The sequence below is a fragment of the Myxocyprinus asiaticus genome, chromosome 18 (assembly GCF_019703515.2).
Source record: "Myxocyprinus asiaticus isolate MX2 ecotype Aquarium Trade chromosome 18, UBuf_Myxa_2, whole genome shotgun sequence".
Lineage (NCBI taxonomy): Eukaryota > Metazoa > Chordata > Actinopteri > Cypriniformes > Catostomidae > Myxocyprinus > Myxocyprinus asiaticus.
In genome coordinates, this window is record NC_059361.1 from 9,502,457 (window position 1) to 9,523,135 (window position 20,679).

The 20,679-nt window shown below is 37.4% G+C and overlaps 1 protein-coding gene across 2 annotated transcripts in view; it reads left to right on the forward strand.

The window, feature by feature from the left end:
• The window catches only part of LOC127456482 (neuroplastin-like), a 41,835-nt gene that overhangs the window by 4,607 nt on the left and 16,549 nt on the right, over window positions 1-20,679 (forward strand). The window contains exon 2 of one of the 2 annotated variants that reach the window (XM_051725001.1): window positions 17,645-17,992. The exons of the other annotated variant lie outside the window; for it this stretch is intronic. Within the exon in view, the coding sequence (XP_051580961.1) occupies window positions 17,645-17,992 (348 nt within the window). The remainder of the gene's footprint in view (window positions 1-17,644; window positions 17,993-20,679) is intronic. 2 annotated transcript variants of the gene reach the window in all.

Sequence of the window (20,679 nt, forward strand, 5' to 3'; positions counted from 1 at the left end):
TTTGTGACCAAGCTTTAACATCTTGGCTGATGTCTTGAGATGTTGCTTCAATATATCAAAATAATTTTCCTTCCTCATGATGCCATCTATTTTGTGAAGTGCACCAGTCCCTCCTGCAGCAAAGCTTGGGATGGTGTTCTTTGGCTTGCAAGCCTCACCCTTTTTCCTCCAAACATAACGATGGTCAATATGGCCAAAAAGTTAAATTTTTGTTTCATCAGACCAGAGGAAATTTCTCCAAATATAAAGAACTTTGTCCCCATGTGCACTTGCAAAGTGTATTCTGGCTTTTTTTTATGGTGGTTTTGGAGCATTGGCTTCTTCCTTGCTGAGCAGCCTTTCAGGTTATGTCGATATAGGACTCGTTTTATTGTGGATATAGATACTTGTCTACCTGTTTCATCCAGCATCTTCACAAGGTCCTTTGCTGTTGTTCTGGTTTTGATTTGTACTTTTCGCACCAAACTACGTTCATCTCTAGGAGACAGAACGTGTCTCCTTCCTGAGTAGTATGATGGCTGCATGGTCCCATGGTGTTTATACTTGCGTACTATCGTTTGTACAGATGAATGTGGTACCTTCAGGCATTTGGAAATTGCTCCCAAGGATGAACCAGACTTGTTGAGGTCCACAAAGTTTGAAGGCACTGAGTTTGAAGGTTGGCCTTAAAATACATCCAAAAGGTACACCTCCAATTCAGCACACCTATCAGAAGCTAATTGTTTAAAGGCTTGACATCATTTCCTGGAAATTTTCAAGCTGCTTAAAAGGTAAAGTTAACTTAGTGTATGTAAACTTCTGACCCACTGAAATTGTGATATAGTCAGTTAAAAGTGAAACAATCTGTCTGTAAACAATTGTTGGAAAAATTACTCATGTCATGCACAAAGTAGATGTCCTAAACGACTTGCCAAAACTATAGTTTGCTAGTATGAAATCTGTGGAGTGGTTAAAAAAAATTTGTTTTAATGACTTCAACCTAATTGTATGTAAACTTCTGACTTCAACTGTAGCTATTATTAGTGGGCATGTCCTTGTAGCTAGACTTTTGACTACTGGCATAACATCTGGACCTTTTTGTAGCTTATTTTGACCAAGAACTGCCCACTTAGACAGGAAGACACCGTGTGACTGATATGTAAAGTGGTCAACCACAATCATTTTTATACACCGTTTGGAGGCGGATTTATTTGAAATTGTTGATATAACAACAATAGACTAGTGTGGGAAAAAACGCATTAAAATAATTGCACAACCAATTGTCCTGCCTAAAGTAATAAGTACCGATTATTTCATAGACATAACTCTTTACTTGCTACTAAGTGCCTTAAACAAAACCATAATCATATTTCAAGGATTTGATGCCATTCTTAATTATACAGTGCATCCGGAAAGTATTCACAGCGCTTCACTTTTTCCACATTTTGTTATGTTACAGCCTTATTCCAAAATGGATTAAATTCATTATTTTCCTCAAAATTCTACAAACAATACCCCATAATGACAATGTCTTTGCAAATTTATTACAAATAAAAAAAAAAAAAATCACATGTACATAAGTATTCACAGCCTTTGCTCAATGCTTTGTTGAAGCACCTTTGGCACCAATTACAGCCTCAAGTCTTTTTGAGTATGATGCTACAAGCTTGGCACACCTATTTTGGGGCAGTTTCTCCCATTCTTCTTTGCAGGACCTCTCAAGCTCCATCAGGTTGGATGGGGAGTGTCGGTGCACAGCCATTTTCAGATCTCTCCAGAGATGTTCAATGGGGTTCAAGTCTTGGCTCTGGCTGGGCCACTCAAGGACATTCACAGAGTTGTCCCGGAGCCACTCCTTTGTTATCTTGGCTGTGTGCTTAGGTTCATCTTCCAACAGGACAACGACCCTTCGCCCCAGTCTGAGGTCCAGAGCGCTCTGGAGCAGGTTTTCATCAAGGATGTCTCTGTACATTGCTGCATTCATCTTTCCCTCGATCCTGACTAGTCTTCCAGTTCCTGCTGCTGAAAAACATCCCCACAGCATGATGCTGCCACCACCATGCTTCACTGTAGGGATGGTATTGGCCAGGTGATGAGCGGTGCCTGGTTTCCTCCAGACATGACGCTTGCCATTCAGGCCAAAGAGTTCAGTATTTGTTTCTCATGGTCTGAGAGTCCTTCAGGTGCCTTTTGGCAAACTCCAGGGGGGTTGTCATGTGCCTTTTACTGAGGAGTGGCTTCCGTCTGACCACTCTACCATACAGGCCTGATTGGTGATGTGCTGCAGAGATGGTTGTTCTGCTGGAAGTTTCTCCTCTCTCCACAGAGAAATGCTGAAGCTCTGTCAGAGTGACCATCGGGTTCTTGGTCACCTCCCTGACTAAGGCCCTTCTCCCCCGATAGCTCAGTTTGGCCAGGCGGCCAGCTCTAGGAAGAGCCCTAGTGGTTCCAAACTTCTTCCATTTATGGATTATGGAGGCCACTGTGCTCATTGGGACCTTCAATCTGCAGAAATTTTTCTGTACCCTTCCCCAAATCTGTGCCTCAATACAATCCTGTCTCGGAGGTCTACAGACAATTCCTTGGACTTCATGGCTTGGTTTGTGCTCTGACATGCACTGTTAACTGTGGGACCTTATATAGACAGGTGTGTGCCTTTCCAAATCATGTCCAATCAACTGAATTTACCACAGGTGGACTCCAATCAAGTTGTAGAAACATCTCAAGGTTGATCAATTTTGAGCTCAATTTTGAGTGTCATGGCAAAGGCTGTGAATACTTATGTACATGTGATTTCTTTCATTTTTTATTTGTAATAAATTTGCAAAGATTTCAAACAAACTTCTTTCACGTTGTCATTATGGGGTATTGTTTGTAGAATTTTGAGGAAAATAATGAATTTGAATACTTTCTGGATGCACTGTAAGTATGCCATTTCTTGGTTGATTTCCCTGAAAAGTGTAAACACTGTGGCTCTATGGCACTATCAAAACATTGCTATGTTTTTTTAAGCATACCAACCAGCCTGACACAGCAACATTGACTCAACCAATGGCATGAGTTTGGGGCAGGACTGTCTAACCAATAGAAGATGAGGAAAGAGTTCAGGAAATCTGTTTGAAAACAGTCATTGTTTTTGCAATTCCGTTGACTCTAGTGGCACAGAAATTACACACTTCACCTTTAATTTATTAGCAGACAGTTAACCCAGTCTTGGTTCTGAGTGCACACTTCCTGCAGTGGCTTCCTTAACATGCTGTGATACATTCAGCCCCTCTTACAATGAAAGAATGAATCTGATTTCAGAAATCAAGATGTAAATTTTTTTTGTGTGTGTGGCCTAGGTTATGCCCTGAAGCAGTACTGACTTGAGGCAGTGTAGGGCATTCATAAGAGCAGCAACGATATCTGCAGGACTCTAAATGGCTTTGCCTCATTCTGCTGCATGCTTCTATTATTAGAACAGACACGCAAAGCACAGAACTGTGGCTTTGTAGTCTTTTTTTTTTTGTGGAAGGGATTCCATTAACTCTTAATGGACGGGTTCATATGGTGGTTTTTGTTTATCATACACACAGTGTTGTGTATTTTTCTATTACATTCCAAAACAGACCATAATCACACTCTGAAGGAAATGGAGGGTTGGTTGTGGTGTGTGACATGAATATGACTATGGAGCATATCTAATGTGGCCTCATGAACAATTCACAGTATAGCACAAAACTCAAGGCTCTCTACTAAGTATAAATAGGACATAGCACAGCCGTGTGATTGAACTAAAGTATATTTGTTTTGAAGGAATAGTTCACCCAAAAATTACAATTCTGTCACCATTAACTCACCATGAGGGTTCATTCCAAACCTGTATGACTTTCTTTCATCTGTGGAACACAAAAGTGAGATGTTATGATTAAAACTTAAAAACATAAAAAAAATAAAAAAAAGTATGAATATGCATATATGTGAAAGAGGTATGAGAGCTACAATGGAGAGAATTGTCAGTGAATAATTATGTACATTTCAGTCTGTTCTTTAGAGAAGGCTATTGCACGTCTTCAATAGACTTGGAATATAGTGCACTAGTTGTAATGGACTACTTTTTTTTTTTTTTTTTTTTTGGAGCTTGACAGCCCATGTGTGCTTTCATTGTATTGGGAAGAGCAGTGTAACATTTCTACTTTTGTGACAAAAGATAGTCATGCAAATTTGGAACGACACAAGGGTGAGTACAGAATATGATGACAACATTTTCATTGAGTAAAGTCAGGTCTACTGTATTGAGATGCAAGTATGTGAGAGGCTAATTCCAGTCTGCATTAATTGTTTTTAAGGCAGATATGCTTATATCTTATGCATATGTACAGTCTTTAACACAGTCTAAATACAGTTTAAATACAGTCTGTATTTAAACAGACACATCAACAGAATATGTCATGTTGCATGGAATTGAGGAGGGCAGTAACTCAGACTGCCAGTTAAGATTGAACAGTAATTCATATAACACCTGCGTGAGCTGTTAAGAATTTCTAGGGAGCTACAGAATAAATGACTCATTCTTACCACCTGTGTTTGATACTCAACATGCAATCTGCAAGAGATGTTATTAGAAAGACTTGGTGCAGTCAAGAAAAAAGTCAACAAGATGATTAAATCACAGTCTGTCGTAGATTATAAAAAAGAATGGAAAATCGTGAATAAAATCGTGGTATAATCATACAGCAGGATAACATGGGATTTTATAGCATGGTAGATCACAAGCAGGCAAGTCAACCCTTTGTAATAGACAGTCAGACAGACGTAGAGATAGATAGAAAGACAGATAGATGGATATGCAAATTAGAAGCCACGCAATCAATACTCAACAGTATATTACACATGATCCATTCCACCTAAACAACACTCACATTTGGGTAAATGTTGCATTAGAGTGAATCTGATTTAATTGTGGCTTATGTTATTGGTGGGCAGACAGGTCTGCTGCTGCGTGGTTTATTGTCCTCTAGGGAGCTGCAGATCCCATTGGAGGGGTGACAAACTCAAGTGATGCTTCACATGGCACAGATATAAATGATCCTGTTAACACTTACAAGCTGCCAAATGCCACTGTGAAACACCTTTTTTATTATTTGGCATGAGTTGCCCTTGATTAAAGCATTTATTACAGCCAGTCATGTGAGAGTATTACAGCTTGTGCTGGCTTTCGAAAAAAGATTTTTCGAAGTTTTCTCTTATTCTTTGCAGAAGTTGTTTTGCTTCAAGACCCACATTTTACATTGGACATCAAGTGGAGACCAAAAACAGCACAAAATTATTGAACCAAAGACATTAAAATGTCCTTAAAATCAAACATGAAATTAATAAATATTGGTATGAACTACACAGGCCAAACAATACCCAAAATTAATGACATGGGCTTAATAGGAATGTTGACAATTTTGTAAATTAAGAAAAAACAGCAGAATTATGATTTACCAAAACATACAAACAGTGGGCCACCTATTATATTAGTATTAGTATTAGCCATATTACCAAGTGACAAATGATTACTACATTAATATGTGCCAAAATACAGTACAGTTTGATTTGATGCACAACCTTTGATGTCAACAACAAAAGATGGAAAGGGTTTTCTCTCTCTTAAAATGTTATCATTTATTAAGCTATCCTAACCAATTATATACAGTAGTAAGTTGCAGTTGATTGTTTGCATTTAGCAGTCACTTTACAGTATGTTAGTGATATGTGTATCGTCTTTTAGAGCTTGTGGTTCATCTTAAATATTTGTTAGCAGTGTTGTGATGTTAGACAGCTCTTTGACCACTGAAAGTGACTGGAATTCAATAATCCTTAAATACGAGTGTACGATGTATCTCAGTTGTCCCACTCAGAATTACATCACTTAAACGAGCATAAGTTGATTTCTCTGATAGGTGCTCATTGATAAGTCTCACTTGATAAGCACTGCTGGCGTAGAGACAGTGTTCCAGATGTTTCTGTTCCAGGAGAGCTAAGCAGAGAATCGTGCTCCAGTAGACAAGGTGTGAAAGCCAGATCTGTTCGTTAGGGTGGGCGAAAACTCCACACACAGATGTCTTATTCCGAGAGAATATAATTATGGTTCACATTATCGTGCCTCAGGCAGGGAATTCAACTAAGTGAAAATTGTGTCTTTTCATAGCTCAATCCACACACATACAGGCTTCCTTCAGAGTCTGTGTCTTAACAAATGCTCACCTGAATACTTTTGTCAATTAGAGAAACAATAGAGAATCACTGCGCAAGCATTTTGCCATAATGTGAGAGGGAATAGTATAGTATATCATATCATGTTTATATTTGTCCTTTTGATTGTAGCTAAAAAACAAGAGCAAATGGTATGGTAACTCTTCACTTTAAACTCTATCACCTTTATTATATTAACATTACTCGACACTGAATTGCTGTGTGATTATTGGCAAGATCTTAGAAAGGCTGCATTGCCTATAACACTTGCCTAAATTAATAACTAAGAGGAATTTGGCCACTGGTTTACATGAACCACTGTCTTATTGCTTTTATAAAAAAGGTTACTTCAAGGACAACATTTTTTTTTTTTCTTTTTTGTCATCAAAACATTATTTTATCAAGCAAATCCATGAAGTGTCATCCTTTCACTTAAAGATATACACTCACTGACCACTTTATTAGGAACACCTGCAATGCATAAAAACATGCAGATACGGGTCAGGAGCTTCAGTTAATTTTCACATCAACCATCAGAATGGGGAAAAAAATTTTGATCTCAGTGATTTCAACCATGGCATGATTGTTGATGCCAGATGGGCTGGTTTGAGTATTTCTGTAACCGCTGATCTCCTGGGATTTTCACGCACAACAGTCTCTAGAGGTTACTCAGAATGGTTCCAAAAATAAAAAACATTTTGATGATAGAGGTCATGGAGAATGGCCAGACTGGTTTGAGCTGACAGAAAGGCTAAGGTAATTTAGATAATCACTGTACAATTGTAGTGAGCAGATTAGCACCTCAGAATGCACAACACATCGAACCTTGAGGCGGATGGGCCACAACAGCAACTTTATTAGGACCGTAGTGTTCCTAATCTCTATGAGTGCTGTGCAGTTATATACACAGTTGCTGGTGAACACGTGTTTCACGTCATAGCTGTAACTATATTGCGTATTTTAGCATGACTGGAATGCTGAACAATCAGCATCTAGGACCGGGACAATCCATTTTATATTTGTGTATAAGAATAGGCTAATATTTGAAAGATATCCATGGTATCCTCTGAGCATCGGCTCATTTGTCAATTTTGAGTTCATTATATGTCAGACACCACCTCAATCACCTTGGATAATCTGCCAAAATGTTTCCTTTCTTGATTGTAAATTGTGAAATCACTATCCCAATATGCTTGTAGATTAGGGCTGCACCTAATGATTATTGTTTATCGATTAATCTAACGATTCTTTTTCCGATTAGTCGATTAATCTAACAACAAATTTGCCGATTATTCTAAAGATTTTTTATAATTATTACTTGATTAATATAACAATTAATTGACCCAAAATAAATATACAAAACTTGTCTCATTAATATTTCAATATTTTATTAAATCATCTTCTCTTTAACACAAACAAATGTACAAGAAACAAAGTGTGCACAGCAGGGCATTATTCTGCAACAAAAAACAGTGTTACTATGAATGCAAACTTTAATACAGTGAAGGACAGTCTATTAGCATAACATAAATGTATATATAAATACAAATTTCCAACATTCTTTTGAATGTCCATGTACTAAAATAAAATATTTGATGCCATGCGTGTACCTTCATTTACTATTACTATTATTTTGAATGGCCATGGAAAATGAAGCAATGTGATAACAATTTTACCTGGTCGCAAAAAGTAGTCCGTTAATTTACCTGATGAACTTTCACCTTTTGCTGACCCTTTATGCTTCGCAGAGCTAATGTGTGCTTCTAAATCACTTGCACCTTTATTAGCAACTGACACATAAGTGCCAGCTTTACATGTCATACATTCTGCTTCCCACGGATCTCGACCTGGACGAAAGCATGGAAATTTTTGTTTAAATCTTATGTAAATTTGCACTTTCATTTGGGCATTGTTTCCACTCAGCTTTGCGCGTTTGCGGAGAGATTGACAGGCAGGAATTTGGCCAATAGTTGCTTCAAGCCTCTTATAATCAACCAATTGGTGTGCGAGAAGGCGGGACTTACAAAGAGGCGTTAAAGCAATGCAAATATGCGCACACACACAATGAAGTATTAGACCAGATGCACATCATAATGCAACTAAAGCCGAATCCCGGACATTTTCGCAAATTTGGAAATCCCGGCCGGACGCTTTTGTAAGGTCCGAAAAAGAGGACATGTCCGGGAAAAAGAGGACGTATGGTCACCCTACGTTAGCAGCGGTGCAGAAATTACTTTTAACATAGGGGCGATGAGGAAACATTTAGAAAATCAATTTAAAGTGACTACTACTAACAGAAACACGTGTTGTAATACTAATATGTCTTGGGTGGGGACAAAAAGTAAACAGGACTTACAGTGCTGCCTTGCTGCCGTCTTGACAAAGCGCTCCGGGATGCTTTCGCTTCAAGTGTTCGTTCATAGCGGTTGTACTGCTGTGATAAGCCATTTCCAATTTGCATAGCTTACGCAGCACCACATTGTTTGGTGTCTGGCTAAAATACTCCCACGCTTTAGATGACCGTAGGCGAGTTTGTTTTAGCTGCAGCTTGTTCTTTGGGGGAATCCATACTTAAACTGGGCGCTGCCATTTTAATTACTCCATTGCGACGCGCCGACGCATGTTATGCAAATCGACGTATTTCTGTAATCGATGACGTCGATTACGTCGATGAATCATCCCAGCCCTATTGTAGATAGACATGACTGCTAACAGATTATTGATATTTATGCTATTTTGGGTTGGTGAGTTTTAACACGGTTCAAATATGCCCCTAATGTAGATCTGTATCACCGCTGAAAATGAGACACTGTGTGCAGATTGCAAAATGTTCTGGAATGATAGAGTCCATGTTGAGCAGTCACGGATATTTGGAGGCAAGCCTAGCCTAGCGTCACTGGCAACATTTATCATTTACTGAGGCTAAGATACTGTAGCTGAACTGCTGTTTAGAAACACTGAGCTCTGTTGTAAATGTGAGGTGATATTTTGGAATTGTACCCATAGGAAAGAAAAATCACAAACGAGATCGCTTTAATATCTCTTACACAGCAATGAGATCAAATGGAGATATTTGCTGTTTCCTGCTTCTCAGATGTTTCTCCTGAGAAAAAGACCACAGCAATCTCACATTTGCGTAGTTTCATAAGAGATGTCAAAAATATCTCAAACTCTGCTCACATTTGCAAAGTCTGCATTTAAAAGTCAGAGATCTCAATGTGAACTCAAATATTTCTCTTCAAATGATCTGAGCTATGCTATTCAGATTAATTTTATTGCCCTGTACTCATACTGTATGTCATCAATTGACTCAATTGTGTCTATTTTTATTTCTCCCAAGAATTTAAAGCGTAACATCAGAGACAAAGTACAGTAGATAGCAGTGTTGGGTTCAAGTTCACCTTAGTCGAGTCCAAGTCAAGTCTGAGTCTATAAACAATAAAGTCCAAGTCAAGTCCAAGTCCAAAAGGGGCCGAGTTGGACTCAAGACCGAGTCCACAACAGGCCGAGTCCGAGTCCGAATGAATCGGTTCATGAATCTGAATTCAAATTGTAACCGTAAACTCAACATCAATATTTTAAGCTTATTTTAACTTTCACAACTAAGAAAAAACAATTGTCAATATAAATTGTATAACTAATATGATTAGTTTCCTGCAGAACAGACTTCAAAGTGGTTTCAGAATGAAATCATATGCTTTAGTTTTATGAAGACAAAACTGTCCTTCAACACACTTCTTGTTGTGTTCTGTTGACATTTCAGTTATTTGTTGCTTTTTCCCCTCAACTCAAACATAGACTAAAGAAAGTGAAATCTGAGTTAGTCATTAAAACCAGAGTTATTATTGTTTCGAATTTTAATTTTGTTTTTTATTTCTACTTCATTTTCAATTTGCCCTTTCAATTTAGTTTCGTTTTAACTAAAATGATCCCTATCTAAAGAAATAATATATACTGAGATTTCTTTTTTGTCTCTTTCTGCTGACTGGTTTGAGAAAATGAGTCAACACAGTAGTAATTAGCACTCGCTTATGTTTTGTTTTTCACTATTAAACCACATTTTAGCTTTTGTATTTTACAAATTCCACATAGCATATTCTATCCATTTAATTTCATATTGCATGTGTAATTATGAGTAGACTTGTCAGGTCAGGGGCGTAGATTCCAGGGGGGAATAATCAAAACAAGCAAGTACAACCCCCCCAATATTTATACAGTGATCAATGGAAACATGTAAATTCTTCACACTGTAACCCTTCCAGTGTTCAAGCCAAATCTATGCCCTTTTGTCAGGTACACATTTTAACACAAAATTCACAACATTGGAACCAAAAATTCAAAATACAATCCCCACATCTTAACATTTAAAGGAATATTCTGTGTTTATTCAAGTTAAGCTCAATCAACAGCATTTGTGGCATAAAATTGATGATCACAAAATTAATTTTGACTCCTCAAAAATCGAGGTTACAGTGAGACACTGTGGAAGCGAATGGGAAAAATGAAAGTGAATGTGGCCAATTTTTGGAGGGTTTAAATAATGAAATGTGAACCGTATCATTTTATAAAAGCACTTGCATTAATTCTTCTGTTAAAACTCATGTATTATTTGAGCTGTAAATTTGTTGAAATAGTAATTTTTACAGTCGTTTTAGGGTTTGTTGACATCTTCATGGCAAAGAAGTTGCAAAATTGGCTATAATTTTAAACAGAAAAAAATAGTAAGTGATTTTATCACACTAAAATCAGGTTTACACGCATATCCTTTATGTCTTGTGGCTATACTGAAACAGTGAGTATTTTAACATTAAAAAAATTGGCCCCTATTCACTTCCATTTTAAGTTCCTCACTGTAACCTCTTTTTTTTTTTTTTTTTTTTTTTTATAAAGAAAAGAAGGGACGAATCAAAATTTATTTTTGTGGTAATCAGTATTATGCCACAAATGCTGTCAATTGAGCTTAACTTGTATTGAACCCGGAATATTCCTTTAAGTGCTTGTACTATGTAAAAAGTGCAGTGTAGCTGTCTGAATGTGTCACATGTCTGATTTACCTCCATGCTCGTGGGGAATATGAACATTCAGAAAACACCCCACTTACATTTTCACGTATTACGCGAAGACGTGGATTGGCTTCTTTCAGCTCATTGTTGAAAACGCATATTTGCATTATTTTGGGCATTTGCGCTGACTGACAGGACTACATAGAGTAGCTAAGCGCTAAGCACATGAGGTCATTGCCATGGTAACCAGAAACATTTCAGCTGATTTGCTGAAGACTAGAATGAATGTATCGTCAAATCAACGTGCGATGCAACAAAATTGATTTTCTTCTCTGCAAACGATACCAGAGACAATAGTGAGAAAGACAATGAGGAGATTTAATTCAAGAAGAAAAAAATCAGTGACCCTACCAAAAACAGGGACTGTCCTGTGTAATAAACCGGGACGTCTGGTCACCCAATCTATAATTAAATTATAAACAAAACATTTTGCTGCCCAAAATAACTTAATATTTAATTGTGCATATTTTAGCAGCTCAATGCTTTTAAAATAGAAAAACAATAAATAAGTGCTGTTTATCTGTTTAGAGTTGCAGTCTGCTGTAGCAATAAAAAAAAATGTTCCCCGACTATTTAAAAAGATACAGTTAATTCATCAAGGACCAGTTTAAGTTGACAACACTGCGTGGACCACAAGAGACTACAGATGACTACATGTGTGGATACATTATGCCTAAAAAGACTTTAATAGCCCAGTATTAATAATATTTTTCTGAATTTATATTTGTATATGTTGTTTTAGTAAACTGTGAGAGACATGATGTGGGTGACTTGACTTAATGAAGTTCTGAACCACGATGAAACCGCGATGCGAGCACCATCTGGGCTGCACAAACGCCGCGTGTGTTAATCGATGTTATACAGCAGTCTTTGTAGTAACATTCAAGCGTATTGGTTAACTGAGTGTGCAGCTCTGCAGGTGTGTTTGCTCAACACGATGAAACAAAATCTGGCTACGTCTATGACATCAGGAATGCTACAACTGCCTGCAGACAGTGTCCATTTATTTCTGTTTCATTATTTTTCTTTATTTATTTTGCTCCTTGCATCACAAATCAAAGTCCCAAAGGCTCGAGTCCGAGTCAAGTCCTAGTAAAAATGCATCCGAGTCTGTGACAAGTCCAGTCCATTTAAATTGGACTCGTGACTTGGACTTGAGTCCGAGTCTGAACTCGAGTACCCCAACACTATTAGACAGTATAATCTACAATGAATAATCTTTGTGTGAGATTCTGAGATTAGCTACAAGGGGACTTTAGATTGTGGGAAGCGCAAAGGGTGTAATTCAACCACGTCTCAGCCAGACTGCATGTGACTAAGTTTGCATGTTTGCAGCTAACGCCACCTGTGTATTAGTCAGCTCTGACAACTTGCTGATACTCGTGACAAACTGATAGTGGTTCGATAAACAGGAATGATGAGGGCCCACAGTAATCAAGTTTCAAATATATCTGATGTGAGATTCAAGCTTATTTCTTTCTCTGCGTTCGTGAAATTCACCTTTTTTGTTAGTGCTGCAGCTGCTGCGGTAAACCTTAACATTAGAGCTGTAGAAGTGTAAACTCTACAAGCCTTCATAAATCATTTCATTTACAGGCCCAGTAATCTGTTAGCATAATAACTTCAGCTGAAAGGGCATCATCTCTTCATATATCAGTGTTTCCCAGAATATGAGAGATGCGCCAGTGTTATTAACTTCTGGAGTTGGATTTTTTGCAAAATACTGTACCTTTTCTTAAAAATAGTGGTCAACCAATAGGGGAGTTTTAAATGTGTTATATAATACAATTTAGTAATAGAAAATAAGGTGTACACAAAATTGTTGAATTTAAAGGTATTTCATAAAATTTTTACTAAAAATTTATTAAAATATATCTGAAAATGTGCACTAAACATATCAGTGTTTCCCATTAATTACCTAGGCTGTGGCGGCCTGCCACAGTCTAATTTGTCCTGCCACAGTTTCATAATGAACCGAAAATATTTTTACACTTCTCAAAATAACAAAAGATACCCTCTAATGTTGTGTTTTGCACCTTTGCTTCGGCAAAGCATCTCTCACTCACAGTCAGTCAGTCAGCCCCAGCCCCACCCCCCCGCTGTGCATGCTCACACACACAAACACACATACTGAAACCGTTAACGTTATTACCAGCAGCTCTGACAACGTAACTATTTTCAGCATCTGAGGAGCAAGTTCAACACAGGTAACCACTTTTGCTTCATTTCTTTGATGGCTCACAGGGCTCGACATTAACGCTTGTCTGCTTCTCTGGGACAAGTGGATTTTTGAAGGGGCAAGTGAAAGAGAATTTTACTTGCCCCACTGGACAAGCAGGCTGATTAAAACTTCAATAACAAAAAATAAAAAATAAAAAAAGAAATAACCATATATATTTGTATTAACCTAGGCCTGTGTCACTTATTAGAAAGTTCATATTTTTATTCTGCTGTTGAAAGTAATCAGGAGCACGTCATTTTATAATTCGCAAGCAATCTAGTAACAGCTGCGCCCTGTTTGATTGACAGGCGGCGTATGTGTGTGTGCTGAACATGTGTGTGTTACGAGAATGTTCACGCTAATGCGTGCCTGAACAGTCAAATACATTTAAAAATTCCACCAAAATGCCCGTCTTGGTGAGGTATTCATGTAAACACAGAGAGTGATGTCTAAAGTGAACGTAAACAGCTTAGAAAAAAGTGGATTTGTACTAAAATGTCGGACTTGTAAGTGTAAATGTAAGCTAATAGACCTGCTGCTGTCTAGTGTGTCATTATAATAATCAAACAAACATAACAAGAAAATGAGAAAACACTCACTGCTCTTGACTGAGTAACTTTAGTAGCTTTAAAAAGTATTAATGTATTATAATCATACAGTAAAGACCAATAGTAGTTATATGTTGCATTTCATTCTAAATGTTTACTTGAATGCTTGATAGCCTACTGCTGTTAAAAATGTTTAGAGCTGTTAAAAAAGCACTAAGTTTCTTAATTTGTATTTTTTAATCTATTTCTATTCATTGCTGATTTTTAATTATTTTATTACTGACTGTTTACTAGTCTTGAATAATTACTTAAGAACTTGAAACCATTCTTCCATAATTAACAAATTAGTTAGTATTATTGTTTGTTGTGGTATTGAAGCTGGTATTGAGAATCGCCAAATGTCACTACAGACTACTGAAATTTTGGTATTGTGGTAATGTATAGCCCTTATTGTACATGGTAGATCTTGCTGCAATAACATGATGAAAAAGTAGATCTCATTCCATAGAAGTATGAGCACCCCTGCTGTAAATGATGGCGATGGAGGCTTTTCTTTATTTGACTACCATATATAACATTAAATAATTATCATATGACAATAGCCTCCTACCCAGTGCAGTTTAAATTTCTGTCGCAGAGAACTGAGTTGATTGCATAGGTACACTATTAGGTTGGGCATCGGTCGTAATTTTAGAAAAATATACAACATAAACTTTGACATGTTACTTGAGCATGTAACTTAAATGTCCTTTTTTCTCTCCGGACAAGTAACTTTTTTACTCGGACAAGTGAATGACCAATTTATTTGTCCGGAGGACAAGCACATGACAATGCTTAATGTCGAGCCCTGGCTCAAATGTATGCTCTAGTCGATTTTGTGTTTGATGACCATTTTTAATCACCAGTCAGCATGGTTTTATCTTGCCTGCCCTATATATTGGCCTATCACTACTGTATGAGAGCCTCAGAACCTATCTGAAAAAAAATTATCAGGCAAAACTTTTACAAAGGATAAATTATATTAAAGCATTGTTTTATTCTACATAACTATTTATCCACTCTATATTTTCTACCAAACAAAAGGACAGTGAAAAATAGCATGGAAAACATGCTAAAGGGAGACTAGTGGTTTCCTTTAGCATCTTGAGAAGGATGGTGCAAATTATCCTGCCAATGCACAGAATAATGCAACGCCTCAAACGGTCCTTACAGACCTTATATATTGATTATGTGCAAATGCTTTTCTTCTCTTATCCTGCAGTTTATCAATTGTCAAAGATATGTGGTAAAATAAACAATTTGTGCATCAATTTGAGAGGTATAAACCTGTATGTTCATACATTTTACAAAGATAAAGAGCTGACTTCATGAAAACATTTATGAGAATCAGTCTAAAAGGAATAGTTCACCAAAAAACATTAAAATTCTGTCATTATTTCCCTAATGTTGGTCCAAACCTGTATGTCTGTAGAACACAAAAGGTGAATTTTTGTAGAAAGTTTTTTGTTTCCATACAACAATAGTTCATAGTGACCACGTTTGTCAAGCTCCAAACAGGAAATATATAGTGTGTGTATGTATGTATGTATGTATGTATGTATGTATGTATGTATGTATGTATTAGAGCTAATAACGCGTTAACGCAATATTCCTTTAATGCCACTATTATTTTAACGTCGCTAACGCACGTCCTTATATGACCCTTTTAATAAATCATGACTGTCATGAAAGCAGATGGTGGGAGACTTTATGCTGAGACCTGTGCCAAGCATTTTATCAATAAAGCAAAGCAGGGGAACATTTAGATTGAAGTAAGTACACAAAAAACACAGTTAGATAGTGCTCATAACATGATTGCAGCGGCCATTTGAACACCTGCCATGCATGGCGCACCAGAGTTTTAGTGCTTAGAATGATACGTTTTAGAATGATAAAGTTTACTGGATAAATTGGAAAAAATCCGCTCATCTCTAAGCACGCACATTTGAAGCTCTGTTAATTCAGGTATTACACTAAATTACTTCGAATTCTGCTTGTAATATCATGTTTGTGCTTAGATTAAATGCAAGTATAATTAAGAGAAACGGTGCGCGTTTTAAGACTTTCTTTTTCTTTTACATTTTGTGCTATATCATGCAATAATACACTGACATAGGCCTAATGATTAATGTGTCATCATTATACCAGAGTCTCTCCCGCGAAATCCAAAAACAAGTAGTCAAAAAAAGAAGCATACTACAACCAGTTATAACGGTGATGTGTCTTGCTTGTCTACTACAGATTGAATCACCCCAAACGTGTGCGAGCTGTTCTTTTATATTGTTTGTTTACATGTTATCATGAATTAACTTTCCCGTTGAGTTTGTGCATGAATTTTGGGATCTACAAACCTGTTAATCAACCAATGCGCTAAAGCAGTGGTTCTCAACCCTGATCCTGGAGGCCCCCCAACACTACACATTTTGGATGTCTCCCTAATCAAACACACCTGATTTAACTTGTCAGCTCATTAGTGGAGACTCCAAGAGCTGAATTGGGTGTCAGAAAAGGGAGATATACAAAATGTGCAGTGTTGGGGAGCCTCCAGGAACAGGGTTGAGAACCACTACGCTAAGGGAAGAGTTTTAAACTGGTACGCGGGACGGGAATAACGCAGGCTGCTTTTTTACATACATCCGAATGAAGCATATTTTGACCACTCATGAGATATTGCGATTAACAACAAGAAAACATGCAGTTAATCGTGATTTTAAAATTGTAATCATTTGACAGCCCTAATATATATATATATATATATATATATATATATCTTCCCCTCTTCTGCTGCTCACAGATCTCATCCTCTATTCTGTCTGTTTGAACTGGTGCATCACGTTTGGTTATGACATGTGAGAACCAATGCCGTTTTGGCAACATACATTTCTCATGTCAGAACTTCGGTGGAGGGGAAATTTACCAATGACTAACGACTTAAATTTTGATCTGATTCTCATACAAAGCTATCATATGACTCCAGAAGACTTGGAATATAGCTCATGAGTCTTATGGATGTACTTTTATTGTCTTTTTGGGAGTTTGACAGATGTGGTCACTAATAACTGTCGTTGTATGAAAAAGCGCTGTGTGAAGATTCTTAATCAATTCTCCTTTTGTGTTCCAAGGGGGGAGACAAAAACATAAGGTTGATTTAAAAAATGACAAAAAATTTCATTCTTGGGTGAACTATTCCTTTAAGAAAATCTTCTCTGATTTCCTTTTGAGCTGATACTGGCTAGTGCCCATCAAAAGTTGTAGGTCATATTGTAATATGCTCTCAAATGAAGAGTTTCCAAGAGTCCATTTATCTGTTTCTCACTGATGCATTCACATTTTGCTCTTTTATTCTGTCTTCTACTATATTCCAACTGTTTTTTCCCACTCATTTATGATTTGTGACTTATTTCTTCTTGATTTGCTGTTGAATCATTATTCCTTTTGGTTTTCAACTGACTCGCTTTGATTTCTTCTTGCATTCCTTTGCTTTTCCACCCTCTTATTTGAAACTTTCTTCTACCTTTATCCTGTTTTCCTTTCCACTATCCCCCTGTCTCGGAAACCCTCTTCCTCTCCAGCTGGGTTTGTGAAGTCGCCAATGTCAGAGACTAAGCTCACGGGAGACGCCTTTGAGCTGTACTGCGACGTGGTCGGTAACCCAGTGCCGGAGATCCAGTGGTGGTATGCCGATATTAACCGGGCGGACTCCTTCAAGCAGCTGTGGGATGGCGCCCGCAAACGGCGAGTGTCGATCAACACGGCATACGGCGCCAATGGTGTCAGCGTGCTGGCCATCTCACGCCTCACGCTGGAGGACGCCGGAGTCTACGAGTGCCGAGCCAGCAACGACCCACGTCGCAACGACCTTCGTCAAAACCCGGCCATCACCTGGATCCGAACGCAAGCAACCATATCCGTGTTGCAGAGTGAGTGGCCTATGTACTGTAGTAACTAGATTGTGCAACATATAGTAATCTGCCACTACCCAAGAGCGTAGAAATCCCCCCGCACAAAACAATTGCTATCATTTCCAACATGATCTGATTAGTTTTTATAGGTATTCAGATGTATAGAACATGTTTTTGTATGTTTGAATGGACACTGAAACATACATCACTTATATGTATGAAGAACAAATTGTACAAATGTTGTACAAATTGTTATGAATCCTTTTTTTTCTGAATTGAACATTTTTCATCGGCCACCCAAGCAAAATTTCAGGCTGCCAAAGCAAATTTAATCAAATTCGTCTCGTGTTTGGTGGTTGATCAGTGCTTCATGTGCTTCTCATCTGTGCAACAATGGAATCTAGTAGACTAGACTATCTGTTTATTAGACTAGTGGATACAGTCAGAATAATATAACTAGTCCTATAGATAATAATAAGGTGATAGTTAAATTAAGTACCTTAAAGCACTTTTTTTTTTTTTTTTTAAAGTGTCGATTTCAAATTGGTTCCAAATGCTTGGATGATCATAGGTTGATTTTATTCTATTTATAATATATGAGTGACATTAATTATTACCATCACATTTATTTAATACAGTTAATGCACGTACTTAATTTGACAACGGTTTCATTCTGCTTTGTGCGATTTCTAAAGATTGATCAAACCACTGCACACACACCAGTAAATGAGTGTAACACGTTAATGTTACATTGTAACATCAATGATCTTTCACATATATTTTATACTTGCTTTGATAATTAAATTCCATCTGGATTTCATTAAAAATAACTTTTAAAAAAAACCCTTTCTCAGACAAAGTTCCTCCAGCATTTACTGATAAATAAGAGTCCAGCGGCGATACTCTCGTAAAGATACAAGGAATTCCAATTCTGACCAATTGTCAAAGGATTTGTAAAGATTTGTACATCCTTCAAGTTATACATATGTAAAAGGGTTTAGATGCTGTCAATACGTTGATATTGTATGTTTCAGTGTCTATCCATTGTAGCTACGAATACCCATGAATACAAATGAGATCACCTTTTGATTTCAGCTTATTTATAACGTTTTGAATTGGGACAGTATTGCATTGTTTTCTTGATTAATTCTTTATGTACTTTTATTATAGTTTTGATCTTGGTATATATCTGAATGTCACCCTTCCCTTTAGGTAGAATTTGAGCATTCACTGAATTCAAAAGTCATTTAGTCCCTTTCCTTTCCTGATGCCTTGAGCCTGTTGTTGTGGATGACCACAAACCCAGACAAATCCCTGAGTCTCTGTCTGCCTCTCCTCCTCCTCACAACTCCCTCCTCACCCCACATCGTGCCTGTTTTTGTATTTCCTGTGTTGCTTTCTGTTTCTTGTGTCCTCGAACATTTTTATTTTGGTTTTTGATATTGATATTATTTAGTGAGGGCTCTTGTCTTTTGTCGTTCTTACTTAAAGGGATAGTTCACCCACAGATGTATGTTGGGCGGTGTGTTAGACTCAGTCACCATTCACAGCATAGCATCTTTTTTCATACAATGAAAGTGAATGGTGACTGAGGCTGTCAGTCCCTTACATGCCTAATATCTCCTTTTGTGAGGAAATGACAACAGAACTTTCATTTTTGGGTGAACTATACCTTTAAGTTCTTTTTGTTTTGTTGTTTGTTTGTTTTTTTGCCATTGCGTGGGTTGTTTTATTTACTTCAAAGCCCGATATTGTGTGCCCTGTGCCGAGCATAAAGCCTAACGGCGCTTTGAAGTCATGCCATGTTCTATCTGTGCATTTTGCCCTTTGAAAAGGGTTGATGGAACAGCAAGAAGACACAAGGAAGAGGTCATTTTAGTTATATGCCCTCTACAGACAATTCCTTATCTCTGTAGCTTATACTTTTTGAAAAATGAACAACAAAAAGCAACATAACCTTATCCTGGTGAGCCATCTGTTATAAAACTGACCCGTGTGCAGTCCATGGCCAGAGTTTGACCTTGTGTCTTCTTTGCATTTACTGTTTGTCTGTGATTCAGTAATGACATTATATTCCTCCAGCTCTGCTCTATAAACATGAATCAGGGTCTGATTAATTTTGTGCGTGGCTTTGCAAACATCTTACCACCGAAGCAATGAAGATCAAGGATTACTGTCCGTCAAGAGCTGCATCTCTGAGACACTTGCTAAATTAAGCTAAACGTTTTTTTATGACAACTGCAAGTGTGAAAATATAAGAGAAATTTCAGGATGAATCCTAAATGCTCGTCTGAATGTCCTTCCTCAAAGTCCCGCAAGATATTTTGCTCTATAAATGATTATTCTTTTTGACACGAAAGAGCTAAATGAGCCGAGACCCTTTAAACTTCATATTCTGTCATTACTGACATTTAATGTTGTCATATTATATACATGTTATACAACATTTTACATGTATATAACAGGCTATACATGCTGACGATTTGGGGATAAGAATGTATAGTTTGTCAACAGGATCGTGTCCAAATTTATGGTGGTCTTTTGTTAGCTTCCCATCTGCGGTGTGCTTGTGCATAGAGGCTATCATAGACTGTAGTGAAACATGTTGTCATTAGTAGTGAAAGTAGTGCCCAAACCGATTGCCATGCTGATGTTGATATTTTCATCCTCAAAATGAGTGTTGTATCATTACGAGGTTTAACAAA